General features: G+C 53.4%; 1 protein-coding gene across 4 annotated transcripts; it reads left to right on the forward strand.

Moving 5' to 3' along the window:
• The first annotated feature begins 1838 nt into the window (after nucleotides 1-1838).
• VEGFA (vascular endothelial growth factor A) lies at nucleotides 1839-25435 on the forward strand. Of its 4 annotated transcripts, XM_084262616.1 has the most exons (8): nucleotides 1844-2879; nucleotides 8856-8907; nucleotides 14085-14281; nucleotides 16055-16131; nucleotides 16546-16578; nucleotides 19280-19351; nucleotides 20474-20605; nucleotides 22875-25435. In XM_084262616.1, the coding sequence occupies exons 1-8, from the start codon at nucleotides 2814-2816 to the stop codon at nucleotides 22894-22896; spliced, it is 651 nt and encodes a 216-aa protein (XP_084118742.1). In that variant the 5' UTR covers nucleotides 1844-2813; the 3' UTR covers nucleotides 22897-25435. The 4 variants fall into 4 exon arrangements, with proteins under 4 accessions (XP_084118744.1, XP_084118743.1, XP_084118745.1 ...); XM_084262618.1 differs by lacking the exon at nucleotides 20474-20605 and having other exon boundaries at nucleotides 1839-2879; XM_084262617.1 differs by lacking the exon at nucleotides 19280-19351 and having other exon boundaries at nucleotides 1839-2879.
• The last annotated feature ends 1821 nt before the right edge of the window (nucleotides 25436-27256 follow it).

The following is a 27256-nucleotide window of genomic DNA, read 5'->3' on the forward strand; positions in this document are numbered from 1 at the left end:
CTAGGAACTTCGACCAAATAAAGAAAAAAACCTACTGAGCGAGCTATCTGCTTGCTGAAGATCTGAAGTGCAAAGGCCTGCCATGAGGTGGGAGCTGCTCACCATGAACAGGGGCAGAAACGGTTCCTGCCTCTGGGAGCTCCAATTTGGCTTTACCTTCAGTTAGTGAAATATCCCCTCTTTTCCCCAGAGGGGGCTTGAAGTCTCCTTATCTCTTGGAGGATGTTTTTGGCAATTGCATTCTGAATACGGGAAACTTCAGTTATTTTGGATGGATATTTGTTTCTTCAGAAACCCTCTGCAACAATTAGCTAAAAAAAAACCATAGTGGAGAGCAGGAAAAAAAAAAAAAAAAAAAAGAGGATTATTTTGCAATGTTTGAACAACACCCAGAGCTCCTCTGTAGAAACGTGATCCCTGAGGGGAAAGGGATTATATTCTGCTCCAGGCTTTTGACTGGGATGAATTTCTTCCCTCGCCCAGAAGGCAGGCTGTGGGCCCTGGGAGTGTGAGATGCGACCCCACAGCCGGAGCTGTGGACGGGCTGGAGTTGCTCCTTGCTCAGACAAACCTGTCACTCATCTCTCAGCCTTCCTGGGGATCAGTGTGACCCGAGTGACATCCCCGCACACTGCACCGAGGGGTGACACAAAATCCTTTAAAAAAAAAACAAAGGGAAGAGCAGATCTAAGATCTGTGGAAAGCCAAGATATTTTGCTTGTTTCGTGTGTTTCCCTCAGCCAGCAGGTGCCTCTATAGAGCCAACGCTTCGCCTGTTTCAGTGGGAGCCTGTGGCAGAGCGCTGGAATACCTGCCTTCCGATGATAATAGGGCCTTTCCCTTTCTTCCGTGTCTTTTTTCCCCCTTCCCATTCTGTCAGCTGGTGGTGAGCCCCAGGAACCTGCCAGCCTGGACGTCCATTCTGTCCGCTAGCCGAGGTCCTTGGACGGTGGCAGGAGAGAGGTTTTTACGCGTTGACACAGGCGTACTGTTACTACATATCCCATATGAGGAAATTCTGTGTGTGACACAAGCAAAGGGGCTCGGTTGGGGAATGCCTGCGGTAACCACGCTGAGGCAAAGATGCCTTTTTGCCTTTGGAATACCTCCCCAGAAAAGCAGGGGTGGGGTTTGTCTGGCAAGGGTGCCCCTTTGGTAGGGCACCCTTCTGCACACTGGGGCATCGCTCGGCTGGTGCAGACAGGCCCCGCCGAGCCAAGGGGCGTTGGCACCGGAGAAAGGAATAAAATCCATCCGAGGACAACCTCTCCCTCCACCCCTTTAGCACATAGGTGCTAAGAAATCACTGTATCTGAAAAGCGAAGGCTTGGGAGCCGGGGGGGGGGGGGGGGGGGGGGGGAGCGCTGAGGGGGTGGCCGACGATGACCGTGATCTCGATTTGTCCCCCGCTGCCCCCTCCCCCCAAATGGCTCGGCTGGACTTTGGAGCAATTCCCACGGGCAAGGTGAATTTTGACCCGAACGTGCATCCATCGCCGGAGCAGAAAGGGTGGAGGAAGTGCGGTCCGCCCCACGTCAGACAAGGCAGGGCAGAGAGGTTGGGGATGTAACGTGGGAGCCACGGGGGTCTGCGGTCCCGAATGGGGGGGTGGGGGGGGGCTGGGGGGAGCGGCGGCTGCGGAGCGGCCGCGCTCTCACCCCTGCATCCTCCGTGGCCTTTTCGCCCAGCGAGGCAAGGAATGGGAGGGGAGGAGGGAGGGGAATCGCTTGGGAGGGTGGGACTTCGCTGGAGCGTCTCTCCCCGCGGCCGAGCCGAGCAGTTGCAGAGCGCCGGCGAACGGGCGGTGGGGCGGGCGCTGCGAGGGGAGCGGGCGCTGCGCGGAGCCGCCGCTGGAGTGCGCGGAGCGCGGTTGCCGCCGCGCCGGCGGGGGACAGCGCGCCGCGGGAGCAGCCCTCCCCGGGCACCGGGACCTGCTGTTGGCTTGCCGCCTTGCTTTATCCTCTCGTTTAATTTATTTTTCCCCCACCTATACTTTGATCCGCTGGGATTTTTTTTTTTTCCTCCCTTTCTCGCAGAGCGTCCCCCGCCCCAGTGCCCTCCCTCTCTAGCCAGTTTGGATTTTTTTCTTTTATTTTTTCCTTTTTTTTTAAATAATACTATTCTGAGTTTTATTATTTTTTTTTCTTTTTAAAAAAAAAGCGGTGGACAGAGCGGGGAGAGAAACAGAGAGTGCAGGAGGAAAGCGCTCTGTTCGTCCCCTCCGCCACCACCACCAACCACCTCGACTTGCGGAGAGGGGTCGGGCCGAGCAGCGGCGGGATCAGCCCATTTCCCCCCCCGCCCCCCGGGGAGGCGACCCCGGCTCGGGGAGCCGCTGGAGGCAGCCGCCGCGAAGAGGGGGCGCAGGAAGAGAAATGCATTGAAACTTTACGCGCAAACTTCGGCGTGAGTGCGTGAAACCGAGCGAGCGAGCGAGGCGCGGGTGCCTGCCTGCCCCGGCGCGGGGAGAGCGGCCGCGGACGGGCGCCGCTGTGGAGCTCAGACTGCCCGGCGGCGGGGGCCGGGCGGCGGCGGGGCGGCCGCGAAGCCTGCGCTCGGCCCGTCGGAGCGCCCATCGAAATCACCCGCGGGGGCCGGCGGAGAGCCGGGCTTATGGAGGGGTGAAACCGGAGACCCCGAAGAGGAACTCCCCTTCCCCCGGAGCCCCTCGCAGCGTCCGGCCGGCGGCACCCCAGGAGGCGGCGGCGGCGGGCACGGAGGAGGCGCGGGCGAGAGCGCGGCGGAGCGGCGGCAGCGGGGCGGCGGCGAGGCGGAGCGCGGCGGGCCCCGCTCCGCGGCGTGCGCCGGCAACCATGAACTTTCTGCTCACTTGGATCCACTGGGGGCTGGCGGCGCTGCTCTATCTGCAGAGCGCGGAGGTAAGCAGCGGGGACGGACGCTGCGGCGGGACGGGGGCTTTGTGCCCCGCGAAGGGGGGGGGAGGGAGGGCGGGAGGGAGGGCGGCGGAAAAGACTTCCACCCCATACACACCCCTTTTTCTTTTCCTCCACCCCATCCCCCCCCCCCCCGGCTTCCCACCTGCTCGGTGCGGTGCCGCCGCGCTGCTGGCATCGGGTATGGGTGGGTGCCCGCAGCGCACACACACACACGTGTGTGCAGTGCTGCAGCGGGTGGGAAGGGGGGGCGGCTGAGGGGGAAAGCGGTGCCAGGCGCTTCACAGGCCCCCGACGCAGCCGGCATCGCCGTGCGGAGCGTCCGCGCTCATGTGCGTGCATTGCGCGTCCCCCGGCGTGGGGCTCCCGGGGCGGCGGAGCCGGGGGGTCCCGCCGGGGCCAGGGCCGGGGTCGGGCCCGAAGCGCTGCGCGGGGCAGGGAGGCAGCGCGTTGGCTTCTTGCATCAGCCTCCCGTCCTCGGGTCTCCTGACATTGCAAAAGGGTGTTTCGGCGGTATTTGCCTTGGGTCCCAGCTCGGGTTCGTGCCGCCGACTGGAGTTCAAAATACCTGCTGGAAAAACAAATAGAGATCAAAGAGGACAAAATGGATCCTGAATTTCTTCCAAATTGATTTTTTTTTTCCAAAATACATATCTCCTGCAGCAAGATTACAAAACCGCGCTTTTTCCCCCTCTTCTCTTCCTCCTCAGTCACTTTTACTTCTGCTTCATTGTCATTCCCGTGGGATTAAAACCCAACTCTTCCTCCTTTTCTTTCTTTCTTTCCTTTTTTTTTTTTCCCAAGAAAAAAGGCAGCTTTCGGTACAAACCTGTCCTATAAATCTCTCTGTTTTCTAAGGAGTCAAGAGGGCTGTGTTGCCAAGAGATACTAAGGGGTTTAGACAGAGTGCCCACGTGAAAAGTGGCTATGTGCTAGGCAGGCATGGATTATGCTTTAAAGGCTATAACAGGTTAGTTCTCTCCTGCCATTTCTCCTCGACACTGGGAGAGAAAGCGGGCTGGATCATCTCCCACAGTCGTGAAAATAAGCGTCGCTTGCAAGCTAATCAGTTATTCACATTGTTTGTTCAGCACCGATGCTGGAAGGTAACTCCCCAATTAGGAGCCATTTCGGCTGTAACCGAAGTCATGCAGGCACTGCACGCTTTGTTTCTAGCCTGTTATATCTCTACTTTCTCCAGTGACAGCCGCACATTAGGCTGGGCTCGATGGGAACCAAGGCGCCGCTCTCACTTGAGTGTGGCACTGAGCAGCTCCGTGCTGCCTGCCTGCCTGCCTGCCAGATTTGGCTCCTGGGACAATTCTTTCCGCTCTCCAAGAGTTTTTCCACCGTCACCTAAAAGGGGGTTTCTTTGCCTCCCAGCTCCTTGGTAGATGTGCAGAGGTAGTGCCTGCTGCCCGGCTGTAGGTTAGACAACTCTGTATTGGTGTCTAGTGATAATATCCTTTAACCCTCCCCTTGCTCTTTCTCTCCTCCCCTTCCTCTTCCCCAGAGGAGGAAATGAAACGGCGGATCAGGTAGAGTCCAGGTCTGTCCTTAGGAGACGCGTAAAAAGCCCTGTGCTGCCTTTTCTCCTAGGCAGGAGGATGGTGCCGATTGGAAAAGAAAGAGGATAGCGGTGGGAGAGGAAGTAGGGAAGAATTGTGGGGTGTCGGTGGAGTTTGGGGGAAATGTTGTGGGGACGGATACACGAGAGATTGCGAGATGATCAGATAGTTGGGTGATGCGGGCCATATAAGTGCTCAGGCAGATCGACGGTGAGATCTGCCCTTCGGTTCTGTCCTTATTTGTCTGTTGATCACCCGGGCACCACGGTGATGGGAACGTTAGAAATACCAGCAGATCTCACGTAGGCAGCTTGACGATGACTCTGGGCATGGCAGAAGGCATGACTCTTCACGCTGGGACTAGGGTTTTGTGCTTTGATGATAATATTTATCTGTACTGTCATGCTGAATAAAACCTATCTAGCTAGCCAGGCGCGTTAGAGAGCATTTAATAGAAGCCCTGGCGGAGGCTGAGTTGGGGGAGCGGCGTCCAGTGCATGTCAGGCAGCTTTCTTGAAGGCAAAGGAAGAGGGACGCGGGAATCACGGTGCTCCGCTGGTGAAGGTGGCAGGGGGATGCCTCCTTACTGGAGGACTCATTGTGGCTGGTCCTGCAGCGAGGCTGGGTCGGTAGGAAATCGTGTCGTGTTGTGGGCAGGGCGGCATTGATGCCACAGGTGTCAGCCTCTACTGGTGGCAGTAGCCTTTCTGTGCAGGAGCGGGAGGAAAAGGTGGCTGTGCAGTGCCACCTTCCCAGGTGTTTGCCTGTGCTGAGCTGCGGTGCGCAGTTTTCACACCGCACTGGGTCAGAGAGGTTGCGGTGTTGTCCCCCTCCCAGCCCTCCCTCTCCTAGAGAACGGGAGACGGCAGGTCATTGCCCATCTTCCTTTGTCCGAGGGTCTTGGTGGCAGCCCGGTGGCTGGTCACCCCTGCGGAGGGTCTGGGCACTCTTCCCTTCCCACCCTGAGCTGCAGAGGGACCCAGATACAGCAGCTGTATTGCCATAGGGAACAGACAGCGATCAGACACCGAGGTAGGGAGAGCGAGCTTGTGACTAGACTGCTAATGATCGCACACCCACCAGGCTCCCAGCCTTTGGTGTGCCTCTGCGCCAGGCCACGATGGGGAGCCACCAGAACCTGCTTCCCCAGCCTGTAGGCAGCTGGGATGTAGCAGGTCCCGGTCACCTTCCCCTGAGTTGCTGCGGCCCGTGATCCCAGGACAGGCTGGGAGGAGGAGCCCTCCTTTGGGAGCTGGGGAATGGGAAGCCCTTGTTGACCTCTCAGGGGCTCATTGATTCCTGAGCAACCCCAAATCTGCTCTCCTGTCCGTCCAGCTCCGTGACAGAGGTGCCTGGGCTGTGCTGGCAGTTTGTGGGATTACTGACCCTCTTGTCTGTATGTACAGTGGAGGAGTGCAGTGAGTCCTGTTGTGTGTCCCCCCCCCGTCTGCCCCCCTTAAGTAGAAACCGCTGAGAAGAATTTCTAGCGCCTAAGACGAAAAGTGCCTTAACTCCTGTCCCAGAGTCCCTCTCAAAGTGGATGGATTGTTTGTTCCAGTCCTAAACAGTTACAAAGCTCTTTTAATGAGGCTGCACAGATTAGGGGGAGGGGAAGGGAGAGAAAGAGTACTGGTGGTGGTGGTGAGGGGGGCCATGGTTAGAGAGGAATGACTTGATTAACCTTTTCTCTCCCTTCAGAGAATGACTTGCTTTGGACAGGGAGAAGGGGAACAGGGAAGGTGCAGATACGTGGGTGGTGTGAGGTGGGTTTAGTTATTAGGGAGGGTCGTACTCCACTGCGGGACGTGCATTTGCTGTGACCTGGAAAGGGCACAGAAAGGAGCTTCCTGGGGTTGTTTAACTGGCTGTCAAGCTCAGGGGTTGATCCCACACCTCTGCCAAATGCTGAAAATCTATTGGAAAGAAATTGTGATACAGAGCTGTTGGATAATGCCAAAAGCCAGCAGAGGAGAGCATGACCTTCAGGCTCCCACCGAAGGGCACACTGGGCCTGCTTGTCCCTTTGGGAGGCTTTTGGCTCCCCATTGCCCTGTCCGATATGTAGAAGCCTGGTTTAAAGGGAGGCAAAAGCTCTGCCTTGCTTGCTGTTCTAGTGGGCAGGCTGTGAGGACACCAGCCACAGGTGAAAAGCACTGCCGAAAGGGCAGAGAAGTTTCTTGGTATAGCGAGCAGAGAACATGTTACTGGTAGTTCCAGGGAATTTTTCAGGTTCCTGTGGAGAGGTCCCCTGGGAGTGCTCATACCGGTCTGGTTTCCTGTCCTCTGGGTGGGATAGCAAGCCAGGTTTAGGTGGGCACTCAGAGGGTGTTGTGGCTCCTGGTCCAGTGTGGCAGGGGCAGGGTGAGGTGCTGGCCGGGCGCAGGTGAGCGGTGAAATTGTGTGGCTTGCTTCTGCTTCCTATCACCTGTGCACAATGTGTGCTTGTATGTGAGGAGGCGGTGGGCTTGGCAGCTGGCTGGACAGCCTCACACAGGGAATGGGCAGTATGACCCTCAAGGTGTCTCCGAGCTAATTTTGCTCAGTCCGTCACGGTCATTCTGTATGTGTGAACCAAAAATCCCTCTGCAAAAGGTCTTGGGGGCATTGTGACTTGGATAAACTGACTTGGCTCGTGATCCTCTTCCTGTGCTATGACACAGATTGAGGCTTTTCTGCCCTTGATGCAGTTTTCTTTTGACCCATAGATTGTCAGGCGGTGAGTGGCTTTGGAAGGCCGCTGCAAACTCCGCTGCCTCCATTTTGTTTGTGCTGTTGCAGTGACCTTCACACTTCAGGAATGAAACTATTTCTAGGAACCTGCTGTTTAAACTGTTGGCACAGCACTGAGTTTGGGCATACAGCCCTCTACTCCCCCAGAGAAGACACAGATCCACGCATTGGGTGGCTTGGGTCTGGGGCTGGTGAGTTATGCCCAGGTACAGAAAGGTTCAGGGGACCTTAGACAAAGGGAACTGCACAGACACAAAGGAGTGGCTGGGAGAGGGGCTTCTAGGGCTTTGCCAGCTCCCTTGCCCCCCTCCTTTTAAAAGCTCACACTTTGGGCTGCTTGGAAGGTGCTGCCCTGTGCATGAGGCTGCCTGGAAGATTGTAGCTAGCGGATTGCTGTTGTAAGCCTGAGGTGGACTTTGCCTGCTCAGTTCAGTCCCATCTCTGGCTATGAGATTGGAGGGCCTTTTCTAAGCCTAAATGCAGCATATTGCTGATGAAACGGTATTTTGTGTGTATGTATTGCCACGCTCTTTTTTGGGCCTCTGTGGAAAGGCAGCAGGTTCTGGGGTGGATGGTATCACGCAGGTGGTAACATACCTCAGAGAAGTGAAGAAAGCCGAGCATTTTTCAGCTTTGGTTCAGAACAGCAGGGGGAAACCTGACTTGTCTGGAAAGTTACGTCAGAGCTTAAACCTTCACGCAGAGCAGGAAGAGTGGAGTTTTTGTTTCACCTGGAATTAAAAGGACTTCCTTAGTAAAGTGGTGCAATGCTTCTCCATCCTGGTCACGGGATGGGTTACCTGTCACCGCTCCTGCCTGTGTCAGGAAATGCCCCTGCTCCCAACAGGACAGCAGGAACAGAGGCAGAGCTTGGGGCCTTTTTTGGGGTTTGCCCCGGAGAGGCTGCGGGGAGCGCAGAGACGGGAGCTACGCTGACTGCTGGGCCACGCAGGGGCTGGGGACCCAGCCCATTGGGTGAAGGTGTGCGTCGCCCTCCCTCTCAGAGGAGGGAAACCCGGGTGGTTTGGCGGCATTCGTCGGCAAAGCGGTGCTGTCACAGTTAATCGCCCTGACGCCCGGCCAGATAGCGACACCTCCGTGGCTACTGACAGACATCGGTGACATTGAGAGGGGAGCGATGCCCTTTCACGCCTGGCTGCCCTTCTCCCTCCTCCGCCCTCCCCGGTCCGATTCACGTTCACAGGGGGGGGAAATGGAGGCCCAGGGGGCAAGAACAGTGCCCAGCCCTGCCGGTCATGTCAGCAGCAGAAGGTCACCCCTGTTATTTGTCTTCCCCGGGCCCAGATTTGCTCTCGGTTTTTTGAAAGCACCTCCCGAGGGGGACACGTTCCTCCCTTTGGGGCCTCTCTGGCCCGCTGCGCTGGAGGCCCGGCCGCCTCCCTCACGCCTGCCCGGGGCTGTCCCGCCCGCTCTGCCCGTGTCCCTCCCGGCTCCCCGGGGGACGGGGGGAACAAAAGGTCCCTCTGTGCCCGCCAGGCCGGCTGGAAGGGAACGGCTCTGCCTCGGGGGGCGCCCTCTCCCGCCGGGGGCTCCCCCCGCCCCTTGCCCCGCGGGGCGCCGGCGGCGGGCTCGGGAGCCCTCCCTCGACCCGGGACCGCCTTAACGGCTCCGCGTTGTGACCGATTTTCTGTTATCTTTGCAGTTGTCGAAGGCAGCTCCTGCCCTGGGGGATGGGGAGCGGAAACCCAATGAAGGTAAGCGCTGGGCGGCTTCTCGGCGGGTGGGGGCGGCCAAGGGGCTCGGGGAAAGGAGGCCCGAGCCTGGGAGCCGCCGGCGGCCAACACCGCCACCTCCCGGGGAGCGGCGGCGGCGGGAGCGGGGGGCTGCCGGCGGGAGGCGCCGCCGCCATTAACCCCTTCGCGGCGGCGGCGTCGCCCTTCGCGCCCCCTCTGCGGGCCTGGGGCGACGGTGGGGCCGGGCCGTGGTGGCCGCGGGGCCGAGTCCCTGCCAGGGCAGCCGGGGCCGGGCCCCAGGGCGGCCGCGGAGCCGGGGTGTGCAGCAGGGCCGGGCCAGCCCGCCGCTGGCTTCCCACAACTCTGAGGGAAACTGCGTGCGTGCGCTCGTGCACATACGCACGCTCATTTATATATATATATATATATATATATATATATACCCACACACACGTGCGCGCACACAAAGAGCTGAGTAGCAGCGAACAGTTTGCTAGGGATTCGCCACAGAGCCGTAGGAAGGGATTTGTCATCCTCGCCGCCTGCCTCTTCCCCAGCGGCACTGGCGGTGCCCAGTTGGGTGGCCGGGGCTGATCCCCGAACAAAGGCTGAAAACAGTGCCCCGACTCGCCCCAGAGGGCCAGCCGGCAGCTCTCCCGAGGTGGGGGGGGGGGGGGAGGAAAAAAGGACAGCCCAAGGATGATTCTCCAGAGTGGTGCTTTCTGACAGCTGCGGGTGTAGTACCTCCCCCCCTGCCCCCCGCCCCAAGTCAGGATATTGCTACGCACTGTACAGAGCCAGGCTTGAAAAATACACCCCTTTGCTCCAGTTTGAGCAACAGGCATAGAGGGTTCAGGGGAACGGCAGCATGATCTGATTGATCACTGCTGGTGGTCCAGTACACACACTACCATTGCTTGGTGAGGGATCGTGGTGGTGCCTCTGCAGCCATTATGTTTGTTTGTGGCTCCGGCTGCCCAAAGGCCAGGCTGTGGCAGTGTCCTCTGCCTGGCTGGTTTGTGTCACCAGAAGAGCTGTCAGTCCTCAGGTTAGCCAGAGACACCTCCTGCAAGCACCCGCTCTGGTGGAGCCCTGTGCATTGCAGCTGGTTGGCTCTCTGCAGGCCTCAGTTTAGAAGCGAGGTGAAAGGGCTCTGGACTTTGGAGCCTTTGGGCTGAGGTGATCATCAGCTGCTTTGAGACCATCCTGGCCATCTTTTCCCCATACCTTCATAGCAGAACAGACCACTCGCTGTGTGGCAGGGTCTGATGAGGGTCTCGCGGGGTCCCCGTGGGTTGTGACCTCCAGCGTTATTCCAGCTGGAGGTCAGAAGAGGGCTCTAGCAGTGTGGGCCCAGATTAGCTCTTTTTTGTTGTTGTTGTACTCAGTTCAGCTTCTGTAACTTCAATGATGTGACAGTCTGCATGTGTGTCTTTGGGGCACATGGCTGCCTTTGGGATAGGTGTCCATTTTGCATGGGCAAAATTTCTGATTTGCTGGCGGGTTGCTGCCTGCTGCGCTTGACCCTTGCTCCTGCTGAAGTCAACAGGAGAAGGTTCAGTGACTCCAGAGGGATCAAGATGGAGCCTGCTGTGAGGCTTATTTTGGTAACCAGTCCTCTGCTGTTGGTAGAAAAGAGCTAGTGTCCTCCTCTGTGCCCTTTGTTGTTTCCGGCTACCTACCTAGGGAGGGGAAGAATCAAAGAGAATTTAATTCCCAATCATGAGAAGGCTGATGGGATCGCTGGAGAAGCTGGTTTGGCAGTGTGAGTTGTGAGACTTTGGTGCTATTGCCTTGGTGCTATTTCTGGTTCTGCGATGCAAATACACCAGTGAGCTAGAAATCAGGACTCTTGGCATTACCTTCCTGGCTCTAATTCTGTCCTGCTGTATGACCTTTGAGATCCTCTCTCAGTACCTCAGTTTCTCCTCTGTGAAGAGGAGACAATGAAATGCTTCTGGCAAGAACAGCCCTGTGGTTCCTTCCACTGAAGCTCTTGGGTGTCTTTGGGCTTGGGGTGAAAGGTGATTTTGCGTCTTTGGCCATTTTGTGCTTGCTTTGTGATGTTGAGCTGCGACAGGTTTTTATTTGAGATGGACTTGCTCTGGTTGGAGACTGTAATTTTAGCTTCAGCCCCTAGCCTTTTGTGCTCAAGAGAGCCTTCCACATGTTTTGTGGCATGGGAAGTTGTAGGGGAGTCAGACAAACACTCTTTGTTTGTTCCACGAGAAAAGATTTTTTTTGGTATAAATAAAGGAAACCGCTAGTACTTGTGGCTGCACTTTTATTTTTAAAAGAACAGCGTGTCTGTATTGCTGCTAAGCCATTGACGGGGGGTGGGGGGAAGGAAAAATTATCATAGACCTGCTCCTTTTTCTAGTCTAGCATGTTCCCACTTGACTGCTCCAAATTTGGACTTAATCCCACCTGCTGTGGCTGTGTGTGCCCTGACGAGTTGACGTGGGCCCTGACTGGGTTTTAACCTTACTTCCCCCCTCCATTCACAAAGAAGAACCTCTGACTCAAATCTGGAGGTGTTTTGCAGGGTAGGGGTGTGGGTTAAATGTGGGATTAACTTTTAACGTGGGCTGAAGCCCAAATTGCAGGAAGGGAGCAGGCCAAATGGTGTTAGTCCTTCAGTGACCTTCCTAGGTTTCCCCATGAAAGACGGACCTCCTTCCGTCCCTGACGGGATCAGTGGAAAAGAAGCACAGACTGAATCAGCCCAGCAAAGTGCAGAATATGCCTCTTAGTGTGTCGGAGTAAGTGTAGGTGCCGTAGCAGGGGTAGGGCTTTGCTCTGAGGATGACTGTGGCACAGTCATGCACCCCTGTTTTGGGTGCTAACTGTGCAGATGAACTGTGGAGCACTGCACAGCCTCGGTGTGATTGCTCCATGTCCAGTGAAATCCAGGCAACGTGCCTGCTGTGGCAGGGTGTTCTGGCTGGTGGCTGGAGAAAGAGTCCCTCTTTCCTTCTCGGAGGCTGATTCAGACTTTGGAAAAATCATCATACGTTAAAGTTAAGGCAAAAATTCCCGGTCTTTTTGCAAAGGAAAATGGGGTTTCCAGTCAGATCTCCCACATCTTGAGCACAGTCATCAGGGAACAGCTGTGAAAGTAAAGGCTCTGCAGAAGAAGTTGAATGCGCTGTTCTGTGGCCAACCTGTAGTCCGGGTCCTCTGGTGTAATCCGTCTGCTTTCGCGGTGCAAACGTAGAAAGCGTGGCAAACGTGGGTCACTTTCACTTCAGTCTTCTGCTCTGTCTGTGCCCCAGTCTGCTCTGGTGAGCAGCATTTGATCTGCACAGGTAACTGCCACTTTCCCTCCCGTCCTTTCTTCGCTCCCGCCCCTTGACGTAGGTCTGCGAGGGATTTTACCCAGGACTGTACCTTTACTGCCAGAGTCTGTGCTGGCACAGTGTGGATAATCAGCAGTGCAGTCCAGTGGCTCTCAGTCCGCCTGCAGAATTTCCCACGTGTTAAAGTCTTCAACCTGTTGGAACATAGGTGGTGACTAAGGTCACCCCAGAGGGGAACGAGGAGGAGGAGGGTGCTGCAGGCAGGATAGGAGAGCAGACAGCAGGTACACTGCAGTTAGGGGAGGAGGGGGAGAGGAAGGGAAGGGACGAGGGACAGAAACACGCTGCCGTCTATATGAGGAATACCAACAAGCAGTCCATGCCTGCCAGGCTACATTTCCCTTTCACAAGCCACTTTCTCTTTTAATAGCTGCTCACGCTCTCTGACACTTCAGACTCCCTGGATGGAAGCTCCTCCCACCTTGCGCGCGCTCGCAGCACTGAGGCACTGTCAGCTCTGCATGACCTAGAATTAACTTTCAACAATTAACTGCGGGCTGTGAGCTCCAAGCCCTGCAGCTTTTGCGTTTTTTTGTGGCAAAGTAACCTTTATGCCAGTTTGTCACAAGTGCAAGGCACTTGGAAACGCTTACTGGATCCCATTTTTTTCCATGATGCAAGCAGTTTGTGCTTATCACTCACACTTATCAACCTTGGTGCTGTAGGACTTTTTATACTATACAGGTGGATCATTATAGTGCCTAACAGCATGAGGCAGGTACTATCTCCTTGTGCATACTCTTATCCTCTGCTCCACTTCAGACATCCTCCTCTGCCTGCATGCTGGTAGAGCTTGGAGGCCTGGAGGGCTCCAGGTACTCACTGTTTGCAGAACTGTACTAGCAGCTGGGTTTTGTGCAGGTGAACTGACCTATCCTATCTCTCATCTCTTTACATCTCTCCAACCCTTGACCAAGCAGCAAAATGAAGCTTTGGCAAGAGACTGGGAAACATTGAGAAACGCTTGTGAAATCAGTGCAGATCACAAGCAGTTAGTGTTTGCTTCATTCAGAGAGAAGGCAGGGGATAATGGCAGATCCACCCTGTTCCCCCTCCCACACTACCTCATTGTGGTTCAGTAGCTAAGTATATGCTCTACTTAATCCTGGGGGTGCTGTGGGCTTGCTTTGAATCTTTCAGTGGGGTGGCTTGATTCCGTGGTCTGGGAAAGTGGTCACTGTGCAGACACAGAGGCCGTGACTTGCAGCAGGTGCTGTCGTGGTTCTGAGGTGGCCTTTCGAGGTGGATGTGCTGCTTTGGCAAAAGAGGTGAAGATCCTGGGATGCATGTCCAGAACTATCTGCTTGTTCTCAGAAGTGTCTCTGCGCCTAAGTCCATAGAAAGGATGCTTCTGGCTTATCCCCCTTGCCTTCTAAAACCCACTGGGGCATCCATTAGCTGTTTTGAAAGGGGGTAAAAGGCAAACCAGTTGAAGGGCCTTAATCCAGGGCACAGATCATCATCAGTAGCCTCAGGTGTTTTTTGGCTGAGCTAACACGCTTAGTGGCAACATAGCCAAGAGAATGAGGGCTAGTAGGGAAGGGGTTTGGAAGTGGAACCTGTGGGCATCATGATGTCAGGGAGGCATACAGTGAGGTTCTCTTGACTGTCTTGCCTGTGCCCCAAAGCAGTGGTCAGAAGAGATTGTCTCTTTCTCTTCCCGCTTGATCTGTGTGTGCGTGTGTGTAGGGCAGAGACGAAGGACTTAGGCCTGCCCGGCTCTCGGTGAAGAGCATAGGGTAGATGTGTTGCAATTGCCTGGCTTGGTTTAAGGGGCAAAGCACTAGATGTTCTTGAGCTAAGTTTGCATTAACTTATTCCCTCCATTCTTTGTTTTAGTTATCAAATTTCTGGAAGTCTACGAGCGCAGCTTCTGCAGGACAATTGAGACCCTGGTGGACATTTTCCAGGAGTACCCTGATGAGGTGGAGTACATATTCAAGCCATCCTGTGTGCCTCTGATGAGATGTGCGGGTTGCTGCGGCGATGAGGGCCTAGAATGTGTCCCTGTGGATGTGTACAACGTCACGATGGAGGTGAGGGCCCAGCTTGCAAACTGGCATGCTTGGGTGGAGGAAGCAAGTCAGTCACCACAGCCGCTCCAAGGCCCAGCTGCTTCGGAGGAAGGGCAGCCTACCCCAGGGCGCTGAAGACTGTCATACTGAGAGGGCTCACCAATCTCCTGGCCCTTGTGCCCAGCATTACACCGTGCAGGGTTAAAAGGGGAGTTGCCCATATCTGTTAAGGCTAAGAGGAGAATCTGGATTTTTGGCTCTGACCTCACAAGTGCCCAAACACAGCGGTCAGGAGCTGGCGAAGGGGCATTTCTGCAAAGGAGCTCCTCATGCTTAGAGAATGCAGAGGAGCGTTTCTGAGGCTGTTTTCTTTGAGGCCCCAAAGAAGATACTCCTTGTGCCCTTGCTCCACCTTAACTCCGTGTTGGGCCCACACAGCTGTTGCTCTGGAGGCAGCTGAGGAGTTGGAGGGAAAAGCCTGTCAGTAGGCTACCCCAGAGGGCATGTGAGGTCAGCCTTTACCAACAGAGCAGGGGATTTGGGTCATTAGCTACATTGGCACAGCAGGGGTGGAAAGGGGCTCTAAGAAACACTGTTTCAGTGTCAAGTGGAAAAGCCTTTCTGCCTCTGGGTATCCTCCTCCTTTGTTTGGAGGCTGCTGAATTCATTCCTTGGAAGAGACAGAGATGGCCCTGATAGCAAAGGCCAGGTACCTGGGGAAGATGCAGACTGCTTTAGAGAACTTTGTCACTACCCTTCTCTGCCAGCCTGGATCCTAGCTTATGTCCACAATGGTGATGGTGCCCACTGCCCTTACCCCATAGCTCCCTCACCTACTTTTGTCCCTCTGCCTTTTGAATGGCCACTGTAAATACTGCCATTGCTTTTTGATATGGTTGAAAGACGAGCAGGACTATGTGATTGCCAGCAAACTCTTTTTAGTTGTCATTTGAGCTGTCTTTGAACTCTGATGGAGATCCTGTCTGTGCCCTTCTGCAGTTCCCCACACTGCTTTTCCACTTGCAGGCTCCAGCCTGGGCCAGAGCCTACTAGTGTGCTGTAGCTGGGGGTGGTTTTCTTCCTACCATTCCTCAACAGATTGCAGTTTTTGGCTGGTATGGCCACATGCCTGTCAAGGGTCAGAGGCACTCGAGTGGGTCTCTGGGGCGAATGTTAGAGCTAGTGGTCCAGCCAGGCTCTGGGTTGAGAGACGGACAGCGAGTGCACAGCTTCCAGTGTGACCTCCCTGGAGGTACATGGAGCTGGGGGATGGGCAACGTCTGGCTCTGCAGAGCTGTTCCTAAGAACAGATCACCAGATTTCTATTGTGTGTCGAGTCACTGGGGAAGTGAGGTGTCAGCTGGGGAAAGAGGTGGTGGCTTAGGGAGAAGGAGCTTTTGCTTTGGGCCTTTGCCTTAGACTGAGGCACATCCCTACGTGCGAGCAGTCTGGGTGCTCTGTTACCTCTCTCTAGCTTCCATCAGGGATGGCTCAGTGAGAAACCTTGCCGTGGTGTTACGCCCTCTCCCATTGCCTGTCTCCAAGGCAGTCCACCAGTGCTGGCACCTTGCACGCATGAGCAAACAGAGCTTTGGCACGAGCCTGGTGTCACCGCTCGCCTGTGATCAAAGGCCTTCCCTGACTGGGAGAGCGGGGCCTCAAGGCCAGCTCGAACTGCCATGCTCTTCCCAGGAGCACCTGGGGTGCAAATGCTTTGCCGCGCAGCGGGCTGATTTGGAGCTGTGAGTATAAATAGTGAATGGGCAGTGACCCTCTCTGTTTCTTTCATTCCAGATCATGAGAATTAAACCCCATCAGAGTCAGCACATAGCGCACATGAGCTTCTTACAGCACAGTAAATGTGACTGCAGGTGAGAATGGAGCAGCACTGGTTCCTCTTGCAATAAACTGATTCTGAGCCTTTCCTTTTTCCTGCCATTGGGTTGGGACTGTTGTCCAGAGGCTTCTGCAGTCTCCTCAGTTGATTTACAGTGGGATGGCTGAGCCTGGGAAAAGAAGTCCTTTGCTGGTGAGGCTCCTCCATCTCTAGGTATCACAGGTGGACAATGCTAGCCTGCAACCTGGGGTCTTTTGGCATTGACTGCCAGCGAGGTGCAACAGGAGAGCAAACACTTTGAGAAGGACCACTTAACCTGTGCCATGGGCATCCTGCAATGCCAGCTCTATATGTCCTTCCTTGGACTTGGTGGGAACTGGGGATAATACAGGAAGCGTATGTGGTAAGCTGCCTTCTAATGAGGCCTTTGTTCTCTTTTCTCCCACAGACCAAAGAAAGATGTCAAAAACAAACAAGAAAAGTAAGTGAAAAGCCTTTCCTCCTTTCTCTTTTGGTGGTTGGTTGGCATTTCCTCTCCCCACTGCCCCTTGCCCTTTTCTTTGGTTGGAGATACTCACTGTGAGAAGGTGTTTTTGGAAATGGCATATGGTAGTGCATGGGGCGACACTCTGAATCCGTTCCAGGTGGGCACAGAAACCCAGATCTGATGGTCCTTCCTTCATACCCCAGACCTGGAGCTTGCATGACCCACGGCCATGGCAGTCATTCCTAATGCTTTATCCCGAGTCAGGGAAGTCCCGTCGTGTGTGTCCTACCAGAATGGATTCAAGGTGCAGCCTCCATTCTCCCTTCCCTCTTCCTGGGGTGTTTCTGGTTACTGCAAATCGCTGCCTTTCTTTATTATTAATTTTTTTCTTGCTGCTTGAGTGAGTACTTGCTGGCTTCTTTCACAGCAGCTTGGGTAGGAACTCTGCTGGCTACAAGGAGAGGTGGCATAGAGGCCTGGTGGAGGCAGGATTGATGCCATGCAGGATGTGATGCTGGTTTTGGTTGGGTGGGGGCCCAGGAGGATGCGAAGGCAGGTGCACATCCTAGCCAGGTTTTGGTGGAGGCTTTCATAAGAGTTTTTTTTTCAATCTGGTGGATTTGCTGTGGTTGCCTGGAGGAGGTTAAGGCACAACCTTCCCTTTCCTTCCTCTCCAAAGTAAAAAGGTTGTAGAAAGTAGAGAAATAAGCTCTCGTCCTGCAGTAGTTGCAGAGACAGTCCAAAACTGTGGAAGAATATGGAAAAGAAAGAGTGACCTCTCTGGGAGAGAGGGTCAACTGGACTGTGCATGGCTGGGATAGTGACTCTGCCATTTAGAGGTGTGGAGTTGGAGAGGATGGGGGTGAATACTGGGAGATGAGGCTGAAGCAGAAGACAGAGAGAGCAAACAGGAGAGTGAGAGAACTTCTTTCACCCCTCTCCTGGTTGTTGTATATTTCTAGCTGCCTTCCAGCCTCTCCTCCTCCCCCTGCAGATCTGCTCCTGGCTGCATCGGGCTGTGTGCAGCTGACACTCCTCTCTGTGCAGGGCCGTGTCGGGGACGGTCGGTCTGTGTGGCTCTGTGGTTTGAAGATGTGTGAGAGTTGGGTCTGTGTGAACTCTGGTGAGGATGGGGTGTGGGTGAAGCAGCCAGCACGGACTGCATTGCATTCCCTTTCTCCTTTTAACAGCACCTTGCCTGCTCTTTGCTGGTTCTGCACTCCTCTGGGAAGGAAGGGAAGGGATGGGAGAGATTGGTGTGCTTTGATTTGTGCTGGATTGAAAGTCCTGTTATATTGGTGCCCCTCTCCTCCCTTCAGGTCGATTTTCCTCCCCTCACCGCCTCCCCGTGACTCCTGACATGTAGGGCAGAGGCTGGGAGTGAGCTGATGCTCTGACACTTGTTCCAGTGAGATGACTTGAACAGGGCCTGTGGTGCTTTCCCTTCTGTCTCCCCATGTCCCCTCGACAGCTCCCTCCCGAGGTGGGCTGTGCCAGGGAACGAGGGAGCCTTTGCTGAACTGCCACAGTGCTGGAGCTCACTTGCCTGACTGGCCCTGGTGCTTTGCCTAGGGCCTATCCTTGCATGTCTCTCCCTTGGTCCTGTGCTACCCTGGCTCGAGGAGCAGCGCAAGCTCCAGCCTCCCTCCCTCCCCGTGCTCTCACTGGCCTGTATGGATCCATGGTTAATGTCTGAGCCTGTACATCCTAAACCCCTGCCTGTCCCAGCTCCTGCCCAAGAGTCAGGAGCAACTGGTGAATTTTTTAGAAGAGAACTAGTGCCTTGGCTCCATCCCCTCATCTGTCTGGCACATCCATGTGGAAGGCGAGAGTAGAGACAGGGTAAGGAGGGAAGATCTGACAGCTGCTTGCTAGTTACCTCCTGGGTATCATAACTAGGTCAGGCCACACTCTTTCCCCATCAGTACTGAGGGTGGAGACTGCCAGAGGGGATGTTAACAGACATCCAGCAAGGTCTCCTGACCTCCTCGAACCACAGACAAGAGGTGGGGTGGGTGAACAGAGCCTTGGAGCTATACAGCCCTCTCCCACACGGCACTGCTGCATAGACCAGGTCTCTCACCTTGTCCGTGGGGTCCTGAGGCCCCGCTCCCTTTGCTCCCATCCCAAAGCTGCCCCCTCCTAGTCCTGGTACCTGGCAGAGCATCAGGTCAGAGTGGATTCCTGTTCCCTGGGGAGAGCCCCTCCGCCCAGGTTAGCTCTTGTCAGTCAGCGTGCGCCGGCGCTTGTCTCCTGGAATGGTTGTTTGCACCCACCACAGTTGCGCCACGCTTTCACGAAGCTTTCTGTCCCTCCCCTCTCACTCCCTGACCCTTTCCCACTGCTCCTCTCTGAAAGGGATGGTGCCCCTCTGATCTGCCTCTGCTGGCAGCAGCCCTGCTGGAGGTGGGCTCTGCTGGGTTCCCCGATGTTGGCTTGACTGTGGCCAGGCTGGTTGTGGTGCTGGCAGGAGCACAGGAGGGCCGGTGAATGTGTGTGCGAGGTGGAGATCTGTGCTTCGGCCCCGGGACTTGCCTTCCAGTCCTGCCTCATGTGCTTCCCCCCTCCCAGCAAGGCACATGGCTGTATTTTTTTTCTCCTCTTCTTCCTTGTCTTTTCTTCCGTTTTCTCTCTCTCCCCCTTTTCTTTCCTTCTCTCTCTCTCTTTCTCTGTTTTTTTTTTGTTTTTCTTCCAGAAAATCAAAGCGAGGAAAGGGGAAGGGTCAAAAGAGAAAGCGCAAGAAAGGCCGGTACAAACCACCCAGCTTGTACGTTTGTGTCCTTTGCTTGTAGACTCTCTTCCCTCCCTCTCCCCAAACCAATCCGCCTGCTTGCTGCTCACTCAAATCTCACCCTCCCCTCCCAGTCACTGGTGGGCTGCAGGTCCTGCAGGGGCAGCACTGGTGGTGTTACCCTCTGGCACTAAGGGTGTCTCAGGGAAGGTGGCTTCAGCTTGCTTGGCTCTCTCTAATCATCGGCGGCGACCATCTTCCCAAGGCACAAGAGCGCGGGTGGGTGGGCGAGCACCCTGCACCTCTGTTCTCAGCCTTCTGGTTGTGACTCTTGGCATCTGCTTTCCCCCACTCGTCCTGTGCCCTCGCTGCTATGATGACTGACGACAGGCAGGCTGGCACCTGCCGTGCATGTGTGTGTGTGCGTGTGTGCGCACGTGTGCGTGCGTGTCTGGTGGAGTCACAGGTGGAGAGGAGAGGCGGGACGGTGGGAAGCTGGAGAGGGGGTGCTGGGGGACTGGGCGGGGAGGTGGGCTCGCTCTCTCTTTTTTTTTCCGCTCTTTCTCTACTGGATTCTCCCTTGTCTCTGTCTCTTTTGCTCTGCCTCTGTCACGGTGGTTCACAGAATTCTGCATTGCAAATTCATGGCCCCTCCATAGGAGACTCCTAGGTGGCAAGGTTGGGATGGGGCTTACTGAAAGGAGGGCAGTGCGGGCTGCAGGGGCAAGCATGTGGTGCTGGAGCCCAGCAGAGCCCCTGTGTATTTAACTTGTTTAACCACTGGCCTCTTTCTACTCAAATAGCCCGCTTCAGAGAACTCCTTTCACCGACACCCAAGTAGCTGGTTGGGACCTCTTGCCTTCCCATCCTTGTTTTTCCCTTCTTCCTCCCCCTGGCCTGTGCCAGTGGGTCCAATGCAGCATTTGTGAATACTGTGCAGAGCCTGTTTTCTCTGTCTTTATGCTAATGCAAGGGGGTGCTGGCCTGGGGCTGCCGGGGTGCGGCTGGAAAATCCATCAGCCTGCGACGCTCCAGTGGGCAGCATGGGGGCTGCGGGAGGGGGCAAGGGGATTGCTTTGATGTTTAGGGTGTTGCATGTGTATTTTCTTTCTGCTGAAGCGCTGTAGCTTAGACATCTTTCCTTTTGCCTTTTTGCAGTCACTGTGAGCCTTGCTCAGAGAGGAGAAAGCACTTGTTTGTACAAGATCCCCAGACCTGTAAATGTTCCTGCAAATTCACAGACTCACGTTGCAAGTCGAGGCAGCTTGAGTTAAACGAGCGCACTTGCAGGTTTGTGTCCTGAAGGATGAAAGAGAAACACACAAAGAGAAAGAGAGAGAAAGAGAAAGAGGGGGAGCTTGCTTCCTGATCACTTCTGGCACCAGTGCTATTTGATTCCTTCTTTTCTCTGTCCTACGTGGGCCAGAGGGTAGAGGGGTAACTGAGATGAGGACAGAGTTTCCCCATGTCAAAGGGTGGCTGTGTGTTTCAGGTGTGCTGTCAGGACTTGGATGGGGCTGGCTCCCAGGAACAGGGTGTCTTACTGTACCTTTCCTGCAAAACAAGATAAGGGAGTTCGTCTAGCTGAGGTAGCCATGGGGAAGGGTCTGCAGCCCTCTATACATTATTACATGTATGCAGCTCTTGAGCGTACTGTTGGACAAAGACTAGTCCTTAGCTGGCTAGGATTTGACCACCCCTGTCTTCCAAGCCCTTTTAACGTGGCTTGTGGACGCTCTGCTGTGTGCAGAGTGAGGAAAGCCAGGCCGGGAGCCTCCCTCAAGGCGGTCCCCACATTCTCCGTTGCCTCTTTGTTCTTAAAAGCCAGCGAGAGCACCCTGACCTCTTGCACTGTGGTAACAGTTCCCTGTCCACGTCTTGGCCAGAGTTGTGGTATGAGGGGCTTCACTCAGGGCTGTGACACGGCTTTCTCTAGGTGAAGGCAGGCAGAGTATTTCAGATGTGAGGTGGGAGATGCAAAGGCACGATGTGGTTAGTGTTTGTTCAGACTTCCATGCCGTGCATGTGTCATCTGAGCGCTCTCTGTCATGCACCATCTGTGGCACAGACGTGCAGAAACTGATCCTGGTTCCCACCTGAGTGCTTTGGTGAACTCAGTGGGGTCTCTTGGCTCGCGCCAGCTGCGTGTGCATCTCTGGTGTGGGATCATCCTACTTACCCAGAGAGAGACATGGGAATGGGGCTGCTAACGAGCCTTTGACTGTGACTCTAAACTCAGGCCCCTTTCTTAGAGATCTGGGAGATTCCTCTTGTCAAGAGTAGCACAGTGGCTGGATGGGAGAGAGTAAGAGAAAGAGCTCCAGGGTCCTCTATGGCTGCGTCCTGACAGAGGAGGCATCCTTTAGCCTCCATTTGCCTGCCTGGAACTGGCTAGGTCACTAAGGCTGCTGCAAGTAGTGAGTGCTTCCTTTAGGTGTGAAAATGCTTTGTGCCCACACCAGAGAGGCATTGGCACTGCCAGTGTGGTGGGAACCGCTCTGTATACAGAGCAATTTTCCGGGGTGCGGTAATTTCTGTGGACAAGCAATTGTTGGAGGGGCCAGAATACAGCAGCTTCTGGAGTTAAACGTCTCACAGCGAGCATAGCTTCTGGAGCATGGGACCAGACCTAACTTTGGCCTGTTCCCCCTGCTCATGTTCCCAAACCCCAGATTAATTGGAAATTACCTTACAGAGTTTGAATCTTGAGAAATAATCACAAATACAAAGAAAAACCAAGCAGTACCTCAAATATATCATTACTAGTTCACTAGTTTCTTTTACTAGTTCCTCTCTGTGGTAGGATAACTGGCACTAAGGGAGGTTTCTAGAGCTGGTGTGTTGGCCAGGAAGATAGGAAGGAGTCATAGGAGTGGGTAGCATACCTGTTTCCAGATACAAAGACCAGTTAAGCTGAAGTTCCACATGGTCTTTTTCGTATTAGAATTAGAATTGGGCCCTACAGGGGAGGGTGAATTCTCATTTCTCCTGCTGCTTCTTCAGGCTGCTGCTGCTGTCCTCCGGTGCTAACCCCTGCTTGTGGAAGCTAGTGGAATGAGAGGCACTTTTTTTTCACCTTCTTGACTGCATGAGGCTTTGTTGTCTGCACTGCTTCCACCCTGAGCACCAGGCGAGGTGGAGAGCTGAGGGAGTGTGTCTTTCTGCATGCACTGCTTAGCCCTGTTTTTCTGCGTGTTCGTGTGTTTCCGTGTGTGCATGGTGTGAGAGGGCACAAACAAGAACTCAGCTCATCTGTGAGGAAGCCTCCGATTCTGCTCCTAAATTTCCCCCTGTACTAGAATCCCCCCTGCTGCCCCATCAAGGTGCGCCTGGGGGAACAGAATCCATTGACCCACTCACGGGTGGAGATTCCCGGCGGTTCTGCCCCATCTGCACAGCGCTTCACCCCACCAGTGACGTCACGCCATGTCTTAACAACACCATGTGCTCTTAAACACATTAGCCAGCTCCCTTCATTCCCTTCCCTGTCCTACTGGCACCCCCACCACAAACATTAACCCCCTCCTCTCTTCTTTTCCTTCCCTCTCCTCTCTGGCAGATGTGAAAAACCGAGACGGTGAGCAGCGGAAAAGAAGGGGGAACAGCCCTGTTTCTGGAGCCTGATTTCTCGCCTGGACAGAAAAAAAAAAACAAAAACAAAACAAAACACTAATCCAAATGAACCCTAAAAATGAAGGATCGGTAGAGCACAGCACTTTCAGTACGGACGATGGACTCCGGAAGGAACATTCCCCAAGGCACCCGCCGCACAGAATTCACCTTTGGGTTTTGAACTGTTTTATTTTATTTTTCTTTTCATGCTGCTAAATAACAGAGCCAGGAAGACTATAGGGGTGTATTTGATGGGTTTTCCCACGCATACATATATATGTGTGTATACATGTATATACATATATATATATGTATATATATTTTAACCACATCTATATATACATATATGTATATCTTAACCACGCAACACACACACATATATATATTTTATATATATATATATACTGATTATTTTTTTTAACATTGCTAATGTTATTGGTGTCTTCACTGGATAATACTCGACTGCTGTGGACACAAGCGGGCTACTTGGGGCATAAGAAACAAGCTAAGACTGGACTTGAGTAGAAGCGCTGGGTGTAAACTTCTTAACTCTGACTTGTGCGGCCTCCGCTGTTTCTCTGTAGAGCGTGCTGTACCACAAACCACCTTCTCCTTGCCTGGGACAGGGAGGAGAGGTGACAGAGAGGACGGGCAGGGAGTTCCAAAGAGCGGCATCCTAGGGTGCAATGGGTCAAAGGCCAAGGAAATGGCCGTCTGCGTGATCAAGGATTCCTCCTCCCCCTCTCTTCCCCCAACCTTCGCCCTTACTCGTCTCATAACCTGCCTGCCTTGCTGGGACATGGGATGTCAGTGTACATTGTGCGTTGACTTTATTCGCTATAGAAACTTTGCCAGAGAGACGTGCTGGCTTCTCTTAAGGATGGTGGGCAGCTGATGCGCACTAACTTTCCATTCAAGGAAGTATCACAGGAGTCTAGATTTCCCGCCCTTGGTGGCTGCAAAAGGACGCCAGGCCTACAGTGTGCTGAAGCGAGAATGGGGACCGGTGCATAGCCACACAGTTGTTCAGCACTGTCTGCTTTCTTCATGCACAGAGCTGCCACTCGAGAGCATCCAAGATGCTTAACGGAACATTTCTGGAAAGGGATATTAATCAAAAGTATATACACAGTAGGGGTGTGTGGGGGTGTGTGTGTATGTGCCTGTGTGTATGTGTGTATGTGGTTTTCTCTCTTCTTTTTTTATATATATATATATATTTATTTTTATATATATATAAAAAAATAATATATATATATGTACGCCAAGATTGAAGGGAGGGAAAGAGAAAGCGACTTTTGCTGCCTTCGGTTTGCGTGCCCCGTGTGAACGACCCTTAAGAACGTCAAGATTTTTATTTTTTACTTTTTTTTTTTTTTTTTTTTTTAATGACATACTGTAACTGTCAGGCCCCTTTTCCACGCCTTGGGCTGGGGAATCAGATGTGAAAGCAGCCGGAATCCCTAAGCCGTGTCTGAGAATCTTGGCTACGCGTGTATCCACAATATACGCTGCGGTGTATGTGAAACCCACCCTACACAGGCGCGCACACACACACCCACACACACCCCTGAAAGCGTGTCTGTACATCTATGTGGATATATATAATCTAGTTCTGTGATTAAAATTATTATTAATAATAATAATAATCAAAAAAGGTACTCGGTCTGTGTCAGAATGCTGCCAAACATCATCTGCAATTGAGTTTTCAACGCCTGATAATGTACAACACGGAAAGCTTCCAAAAAGACGAGGCAAGTCTAAAACCAGACTCACAACAAGCGACTACTAACCACTAGGAACTCCCCACCCGGCTGGCGGCTTTCAGGAGGAGGAGAAACACGGGTGGGTGCTCGCATCTGCAATGTATGATACTCATGCCGCAACATCGTGCGCAAGACAGAGGCTTCCGATGGGGGGGGGAGGGGGGGGAGAGGGAGGGGAAAGAAAGTGTTTTATATACTTATTTAATATCCCTTTTTAAATTAGAAATTAAACAGATAATTTAATTAAAGAGTAGGGATTTTTCAGTATTCTTTGTTAATATTTAATTTCAAACTATTTATAAGCCGTACCTCTTTTTTTTTTTTTTTTTTTTTTTTTTTTTTTTGTACTGGTTGTGTATAAGTTTAACCTTTCTGTTGTCCCATCCCATCTCTCCCCAATTGTTGGCAGAGTCAGTAGCATGTTATGGGCAGTTATTTAATTAATTTCTCTAACACCTACCCCTACACATTCCTATTGAGACAAGGGTTAGATATACATCTACATACTATATATATATTTGGCTATGTGTTTGTATATATATATATATGTTTATGTATATGTGTGATTCGGATTAAATAGACACTACGATTTTTTTATATATGTAAAAAGAGGAAACAGGAAAAATAGAAAATTCTACATCTTGAATCTCTCTCCTTTTTAATTTTAATATTTGTTATCATTTTATTTATTGGTGCTACTGTTTATCTGTAATAATTGCGGGGAAAAAAGATATTAACACTACATATTGTGTCTAGTGAATTTTTTCAAGATATTCCTTAGTACATATTTATTTTTAAACAAATTACAGATATATCTTAAAAAAAAAAACGACGACGACGACGACGACAGACAAACTTTTTTTTGTATTAAAGAATTTAATTCTGATCTTGATTTCCTTTGCCTTCTCCTTCTGCCTTGCATCTTGGTTTTCTTCCGTTGTGTAGCAGGCCCCCCAGCATTGCCTCTGGAGGCTACAGGGCACCAGCAACCTGCCGGTTGGACTCTTGGATTTGGGCCCAGAGCCTCCAAAAGCATCTAGGCACCTAAAGCCTGTTGAGGTGAATGGGAGGTAGGCACCAAAATAACTCGTGCGGAGCTCAGCCCGAGTTCCCCGCTTGGTGAGAAGAGGGTGGTTTGATGGGCAGGAATGAGGGGACAGGACTCCTGGGTTCCTCCCTAGCTTCTGATGCCAAGGAGCTCGGTGATGGTCCCAACCCTGTCAGTGATCTTACCCTGTCAGGAGTTGAGCCCCCTGTGCTGGCACGAGTAGACATGGTCTCGGTGGAGCTTGCAATCTGAGGTGAAAGTGATGCTCTGAGCCTGCCCTTCACTGGTTACGGACTCAGCCTTTGCAGTTGGAGCCGTGCATATGTAACCCACTGCCAGTGATGGCTCAGCAAGGCCTCCCTCGCCATACTGGTTGATGCTGGGCAAGGAACTGTTCAGCTCAGACTCTGCTCATTATTTCATAAGGGAACTTGGTACCTTTTAAGCTTTTGTGATGTGCTTTGGGGGGAAGAGCTCTTTGGAAGCGCTGTTTTTTCCTCATCAGCCGTGGAGGTGAGTGTACCACATGTCAGTCATCTGGCCACGCTAGAAGGGAGCATACAGGATGTTCCTGGATGTCTGGGAGGCAACTCAACCAGGTCAATACAGACCGCTGGGTTCACAGCTGCTCTTGTGAAGGTAAAGGACCTGGCTTTTATTTAGGGCGGACTTGTGTGGCTCAACAAGTGGATCTGCAGTCACAGCCTCTGCAGGAGGCAGAGTGGAGAAAAGAGGACGGGTACTTGAGGAGGCTTCATCTTAATAACATCTTGTGGAGTGCAGTGGTGAGGTGAGAAGGTGAGCAGGGGCTGTCTGTGGATGCTGCTCTGTGAGGAACCCAAGGAGTTGCTTACCTTACTCACCACCGACTTTTGGTTTGTGAGGATCTATGGGCTGTTTCACAGATGGCCGTGCAAGGTGACGAAAGCAGCAAGCCGATCCTTAGTCGACCTGCATTGTCTCTATGTGACCTGGGAAATGTTTACAAGTCATCAAATGGAAAAGACTGAAACGGGCAGGTCAGTGCTGCTCCCACAGGCTGAGCCGCAAAGACCTCTTTGGATGAGAAACCTCAGCATGGAGGAACCCAGCTCTCCCAGATGGATGGGCCAGTTGCAAGACATCGAGCACTGCCTGCCGATGGTGAGCTGGGCTGGCTGCTCCCAGTGCCTGGAGTAAAAGAGCATGCTGCACTCCTCTCTTTTCCTACCTCTGAGGGCTCAGGAGAAGCAGGACATCTGCACAGCCAGGTGCCCTGGTAGTCGCCTACTCATAGAAGGCAGCAGCTGTGCCTGTCTGGGTGGCACATTTCAGCTGGGACGACTCTACCCGCTCAAGGGATTCATTTGCACGTGGCTGCAGCGGAGCCGAGACACCTGCCTCAAACCACTGGAACTTGAACCTGCCCAATCTGCTCTGAATTGAGTTACCTGGAAACAGTCCAGCTCATCTTTATCCTCCAGTATGGATATAGCTGGGCTGTCACCTCTTGTGATGTCAGTGATTTGCAGCTTG

The sequence above is a fragment of the Gallinula chloropus genome (assembly GCF_964237585.1).
Source record: "Gallinula chloropus genome assembly, chromosome: 3".
NCBI lineage: Eukaryota > Metazoa > Chordata > Aves > Gruiformes > Rallidae > Gallinula > Gallinula chloropus.

What these genes read in the sequence shown, in the direction of transcription:
- VEGFA (XM_084262616.1), top strand. Translation starts at nt 2,814, where the DNA reads ATGAACTTTCTGCTCACTTGGATCCACTGGGGGCTGGCGGCGCTGCTC. An exon ending in GGAGCGGAAACCCAATGAAG is followed by an intron (nt 8,908 to 14,084) that starts GTAAGCGCTGGG and finishes TCTTTGTTTTAG; the next exon opens with TTATCAAATTTCTGGAAGTC. An exon ending in TGTACAACGTCACGATGGAG is followed by an intron (nt 14,282 to 16,054) that starts GTGAGGGCCCAG and finishes CTTTCATTCCAG; the next exon opens with ATCATGAGAATTAAACCCCA.